The 6,902-nt window shown below is 39.1% G+C and overlaps 1 protein-coding gene across 1 annotated transcript; it reads left to right on the top strand.

Annotated features, from left to right (window-relative positions):
- Window positions 1–149: 149 nt before the first annotated feature.
- Window positions 150–5,446, top strand: casp9 (caspase 9, apoptosis-related cysteine peptidase). Its single transcript, XM_029123872.2, has 11 exons — window positions 150–247; window positions 1,471–1,610; window positions 2,000–2,198; window positions 2,275–2,391; window positions 2,474–2,535; window positions 2,768–2,944; window positions 3,124–3,213; window positions 3,310–3,457; window positions 3,762–3,953; window positions 4,062–4,171; window positions 4,312–5,446. Exons 2-11 carry the CDS (start codon window positions 1,479–1,481, stop codon window positions 4,420–4,422), a joined length of 1,338 nt encoding a protein of 445 aa, XP_028979705.1. The 5' UTR covers window positions 150–247; window positions 1,471–1,478; the 3' UTR covers window positions 4,423–5,446.
- Window positions 5,447–6,902: the final 1,456 nt, after the last annotated feature.

Genomic DNA, 6,902 nt, shown 5'->3' with positions numbered 1-6,902 from the left:
TCTACTTGCCTCCGGTAAACCTATTGGAGTAGAATGTAAGACAGGCGGGACTTCTGGCTTCCAATCCAATTGGTTGTGAGAAGGAGAGAGGCGTGAGGATGCAAACAGCTCAGAAAATTTAGCTGCTGGACCAGAAACGTGAAAAAGCATTGTGGGAGTTGGAGTATGTACAATCTACCAAATCAAGAGCTAGTATGATGTAAACAAGGAAGTCGGCAAGGAAATAGAAAAGGAACACTCGGAGCGGGTAAATAAATATATGTTTTTCAACATGGCTTGACGTTATAATTATTTGTAGCTATTCATTTTATTTACATTTCTGACAACTGTACTCGAAATGTCGGATTCTGGGTTTTGAAAAGACGTCGGTTGGTATTGTCTGCAGTAGCTAGCTGTAGCTGGCTCATTCTTCTTAAATACTTTTGTTATTGATTTGTCCCACAGGACTTAACATCTCTGATTTAAATAAGATGCGGTGTCTTTCACAATAAAAAAAAAATCACTGTGAACGTAGATGTTATGCCACCGCATTTACATTTTACCCCAATCCAAGCTATATACTTCGTTTATTCATACTTCTTTGGGGAGAAATAAGCCGTTAATGAATTCAAAATATTCCTTTTTTTCTTTAAATATCTATAATCAAATACTTTTTGTAGGATGGTCATTGTATGCGTTATTGTTATTATATTTAAGTTGTACTTCCAGTCACGGATTTCACTTTCCGTGACGTTTTGTTGTTTTGTATTGGTTCCCACTTTAACTTTGGTTTATCAGTTAGCGCAATCTCGATCACCCACAGAGCTATGGCTAATTTATGATCCATGTATAAAAAAAAAATACATGAGCTTGATCATTAGGTTTTTGAAAATGTTATGACAATTACCAATTTAAAAGCCTATACCCTAATTTGGAATGCAGCTTTTGTTGATGTAATGGCAAAACATTAATATGATCTTGTATCCAAGTGAAAACAAAATGTATAATTTTATCTAAAAATATATAAAAGAAAAAATGAACAGCAAGTCTGTTTGGATACGTGTCTATCAATATTACACACCTGGATTTGTGTTGGGATATAGGCTCATCAAAAACACATTTCCTGTTTATACATGTATTCCATTTAATACACACTTTCTAGGATAAATAAAAGCACCCCTAAATATAAGCGCACATCGTATTGTTGATGTTAGAATTTATCTATGTGCGTCACTGTATGGCTGCCGTCTGCTCGAAACTCTAACATCAGTGTATTTGCATATTTTTTGTTGTTAGATAAAGCAGAAGTTGACATTCCATTTTACCTTATGTACAATTGGACAATACAGTGGAATAAGCCTAGCCTTGTACTGGGGCTGCCTTTTAACTACCATGAAAATACAAAAAGTATTATTGTGAAGTGGGACTGATTTGCACACGTCTTTCGCTAAGAGAATAATTACAGATCTCCTGTTCCATGTGTTCTGAAAGCCTACAGAATGGAGAAAAAACACAGAAATATTCTCCAATGCAATCGAGTCAATCTTGTGAAGGCACTGGACCCATCAGATATGTTTGACAGACTCCTTTCAAAAAGAATTTTTACTCAGGATATGATCGATGAGATTAAGGTAAGGTTTTATTTATTAATTCCTATTTCCCTAAGGATGTTGACTGGGAGTATATTGTCATTTCCCCCTGGATCTTTAGTGAGCACAGAGTCAGGACAACTATTATGTCCATCATACAGATAGCAATTTCCAGGCCATTTGGAAAGTTTTAGACCAGAGGTAAGAGTGCCCTCTTCTAGCCCTAACACTTCTAGCAGCCCCAAACCTGCTTAGCTTCAGAGGCCAGACAGAAGTGAGATTCAGGCTGGTATTTATTTTCGGCTACTGTTATTGTATTTCCTGACAGAATCTAAATTCATGATAAACATCGCCATTGTGCACGGCGATGTTGGTTTGTTGGACTGAACAGTTTCAGTTCTCACAGCCCATGTCCTGTTCCTCTATTTCAGAGCTCAGGGACAAGACGAGATCAGGTCAGGCAGTTGGTTCAAGACCTGGAGACCCGAGGGAATCAGGCATTCCCAGCTTTTATAGAGTGCCTTCATGAGACAGGGCAACATAACCTGGCAGATATCCTTCTGGGTGGTGAACCACAAATCCGGCCTTTACCCATCCAGTCCCGGCCCATTGTTAGGCCATTGCCAGTTTGTGAGTATGCCTGTTTGGTAATTAACTACAATATCGGTCTGTACAACCTGCTCTAGATTTTGCTTTATTTTGACAGACTCTCCTATGGACATCAACAAGCCTGTCTATCCAGCTCAATCAGTTACATTGACACCGACCCCTCCTAGCTATCCAGCTCATTTGTATCAGCCGCTGACCACCTCTCCCAGCCTAGGTAAGGGGCCTGATACTTTCTCAGTGAGGATTGTTGTGTATTTCAGAATATTGAAGCGTTGATGTTGTGAGACGTTTTACAGCCCCAGACATGGAGAATGGAAAACCCAGGTCTACAGAGAGAGTTAGACGTGACAGTATTCAGGTAACTTATCTTTTATTGTGTCTTTTTTAATGTAGGTTACATTACGCATCAGTTCTTCATTGTAGTTATATGTATCTGGGAAATTATAACTATAAATTCACATATCTTGGGTTGGAGCAACTATCTAACCGGATAAACATTTTATGGATAAACCTTTATGGTTTGAATATGAATTCCTTCATAATTCAAATACTGTTGAATCAATGCAAGCTTTTCTTTCATGTTCTGTCAGAGTTATAAAATGGATGCCAGCCCATGTGGACACTGCCTGATCATAAACAATGTGGATTTTGAGCCTCTGTCAGAGCTGAGTAATCGCACAGGGTCGAACATAGACTGTGACAAGCTGGAGAGAAGATTCAAATCCCTCAACTTTATTGTCCTTGTCAAGAAAAACCTGAAAAAGAAGGTGAGGGTTTCCTAAGCTACCCTCCTGTTTAACCTCCTAGTTAACCTAGTTCAGTTAATATCTATCTGTTTAAGTTGTTTAACCTCCTAGTTAACCTAGTTCAGTTAATATCTATCTGTTTAACTTGATTCCTGGGCTGGCCAATTGATATAAAGCTTATGGAAATCAATATTTTTCAGCAAATTATGCAAGAGTTATTGGCTTTGTCTGAGAAGGATCATTCACAATTTGACTGCTGTGTGGTGATCATGTTATCTCATGGCACAGAGGTAAGACTTCTTCTGTCCTTTTTCAAATGCATAGGGGGATATGGGCATTTGGGTGTTTTCAGAAAACTATTATTCAACTCCTTTGCTTGTGTTCAGGTTAGTCACAGTCGCTTCCCCGGAGCCGTACATGGAGTGGATGGGCCCAGTGTGCCAGTTCAGTTGATCACCAATTACCTTAATGGTAAAAATTGCCCTTCTCTACAGGGCAAGCCCAAGCTGTTCTTCATTCAGGCTTGTGGTGGAGGTAAGACACCTGTACTACAGTAGATGCTTACACTTAGTTATTACTCAGTACTGCTTTTGCAGCCCTGTCACAACAGTGTTAGGGAGGTGATGGGATAAAGGTGCTTACACTGGGTGTCATCTCCAACAGTGGAGGAAACTAGTCTCTCTCTGACACACTGGATTCACGTTTGAGAAACCTAGAGGGGTTAGAGTCAAGGTTATTATGTAGATGGAATGTTGTTACATCCATCAACCTTTGCTCGTTGTGTTCACTGTCTATATCTCATTGCATGAATAATGTTCTGTCCGTTGTGATCTGGCAGGCGATAAAGACACAGGCTTTGAGGTGTCTCCCGATGAGGCGAGTTGTATTATGGGAGGACCGGACGATGAGTCAGACGCCATGCCCTTGTCCTCCAGCAGTGACTCTTTGAGCACTCCGTCTGACGAGCTAGACGCCCGAGCCACTCTGCCTACCCCCAGCGACATACTAGTGTCCTACTCCACCTTCCCAGGTGTGTGTGGAGCGGGATGTGTGTGTCCCCCCGCATTCCCAAGTGCAGCACAGCTTTCTGGCGGTCAATCCCACAAGCCCTGATGACTGTCTTTGTGACTGGTTACAGGTTACGTCTCATGGAGAGATCCATGGGCCGGTTCCTGGTATGTAGAGACACTGGACAAGATCTTAGAAGTGAATGCTGCCAATCTTGACCTGGCCACCATGTTAATGCTTGTGAGTTTCAGGCATTTTAATGCCTACGAAAATTACACTGAAGAAAAAAAAGGAATTACAAAGCCGTATTTACTTTTTTTGCCACGCCAATCCTATTCTCTTAAGAAACGTTCAATTATGTTTTTTGTGTTTGTATCCAGGTGAATAATGAAGTTTCGCAAAACTCAGCCAAAGGCCTTTACAAGCAGATGCCTGGTTCATTTAATTTTCTACGCAAACATCTCTACTTTCAAGCCCAACCCTGCCAATGACCCATCCTGTCATGACAACGCAGTCCTATTATCCACCTGTTTGTATGTGAGTTATCTGGAAACTGGGCTTGTTTGTACATTATTATTCATTTATACAGTTTGTTTGTTCAATATGATATGATCATTTTGTATCTGTAAAATGGATTGTGAGAAATTGTGTCAAAAATGTATTTTTGCGCAGATATTATGTTCTGATCCTTCCACAACAATTCTGGGAAGCATGCAGTTTATTTGGCTTATAAGTGGTGATTAACTTGACATGGGGGCGTAGGTGCACCGGGAGGAGCTTGATGCTCCATTCCAGTAATTAATGAGGGTCTTATTCTAGTGACATGATTGATGCTTGGCTACCATTTGAAAAACGAAGTAAATAAAATGTTTTTTATTTAAAATGTCATGATGTAGTTTGCCAGCACTGTATTTCCATGGGCTATTTGCACATTCCAAGACCAGGGGGGGCACAATGGCCATTTGACCCAATTGTTTTATGACAAATCTGCCTATAGAGATGAAAATGCCCTGTTTTTCCACTGCATTTTACATTTTTATTCAACACATGGAAACCTATGTGGAAAAGTAGGTTCAGAGGAAACACCACTAGTGGGACAATGTATGTATTTTCTTAAGTTTCTCACTTGGAATTGTGGAAATCTTGATATTCTCAGGACATGTTTGTATTTTTATGTGCCCTTAAACAACAATGAATGTTTGTTCTTTATATTTCTTGTATTTACATTATATTTCTTGTTTGAGCTTACAATATTGCAAAATCATTGTGGCAAAAACAAAAAGTGAAAATTAATGGTTTAGGAGAATGGAACTTTGTGACAACTGCTGTTGTAAAAAGGGCTTTATAAATAAATTGATTGATTGATTGATTGAATATCAGCACGATTGTTGTCTATACTAATGGTCAGAAAATCCAAAGATTTCTGTTTGTTTAGTGATGTTTATTTTTTTACATTAATGGGTTTTCAAAGGGTATTCTGTTTCTGGTTGTATTTCTATACTATTTAAAAAAAAATAAAAAAAAATAACGACTTCTAAAATGTTCAGTGTGTCTCAATCCCCACATCTGGAGTTTAAATCCGTTGAGGATTTAATAATAAACAAATGTGTTTAATAATATTTGATACTGTATTTATATTAGCAGAACGATTAAGGTATTCCTAATGAGAGAGAGTGTTTGTAGGAGGTGTGTCTGTAACTATAGTCAAGTGTTGTCCATTGCCAAAATGTACAGAAGCTTAAAAGCCCAATGCAAAAATATACTTATTGGCAATATTTTGTGAAAGAACATATGGCACAGAAAACGTTCAGTCAATGAATGGTGTGTACAATTATGTACACATTGTACACGGATGCCTCCTCCATAAACTTCAGATATCCCTTTAATCTCCGTTGTTTTTAGTTTTAGTTTTTAGTTTTTCAACACCTCACATCTGGAAAAAAGATCCATCATCATTCAACCTCAATAGCAATTCAAAAGCATTATAGAGGAATATTTCCATAAAGAATGTGTTTGTCTTATGTTTTGAGTGTTTATGTTTTATTTTTATGTTTATATTTCTTTTGGTGTGCTTCCCATGCTTTCTTTTTATTTTCAACTTGGATCATTGCCAGGCTCATTCCCAAAAAAGACTTGATCTCAGCATGACTTCCCCTGCAAAAAAGAAATGTTAATGTTCACTTTTGACATTGAGGTTGGTGTTTTGCAGGTACTATTTAATACAGCTGCCATTTGAGGACCGGTGTCTGTTTCAGAAACTAGACACTAATGTATTTGTTCTGTTGCTCAGTGGTGCACCGGGGCCTCCCACTCCTCTTTCTATCCAGGTTATAGCCAGTTATTGCTGCTCTGTGAATGGAGTAGTCCAAAGCGTTGTACAAAATGTTCAGTTTCTTGGCAATTTCTCAAATGGAATAGCCTTCATTTCTCAGAACAAAAATAGAGTGACAAGGCCCACAATACTGCCCTTGGGCATGCCCCCCTCAGGGACATCACAACCATCTAGCTCGTTGTCGCAGCCCTTCTAGCTGCCATTGTCCACATTCCCATCCGCACTTCAACGAATCCCCAGACTGTCCTGTTCTAATAGGCAAACCTGTTCCAAATCTTCCGATTCCTGGGTGTATAAATGTTCCTCTCTCTCTTTTGTTTCTGTCCTGTGTTGATGAAGTGTCACTGAGTAGCCTTAGCTTGTCAGATTCTTTGTTTATGTTCCTACAATACGCAGCAGTTGTACGTTTTGTCATTCATCATTATTTTCACCCGTCAGGAAGGAATGAATCGCTCACCTTCACCAACCCTGCATTTGGTTCCTCCTTCACACTCCTCCCGTGACACTGACAAGTTTCAGAACAAACGTATTGGTTCCTGGCTATTTTGAGCTTGTAATCAGATGCTTCAGATTCTCGGCGTCTTAAGAAGGCCAGTTTTATTGCTTTTATTAAAACAACAGTTTTCATCATTGATAATT

The sequence above is a fragment of the Esox lucius genome, chromosome 12 (genome assembly GCF_011004845.1).
Source record: "Esox lucius isolate fEsoLuc1 chromosome 12, fEsoLuc1.pri, whole genome shotgun sequence".
NCBI classification, from domain to species: domain Eukaryota; kingdom Metazoa; phylum Chordata; class Actinopteri; order Esociformes; family Esocidae; genus Esox; species Esox lucius.
Note: the sequence above shows the minus strand (reverse complement) of the source record. Positions and strands in the feature narration are given on the sequence as shown.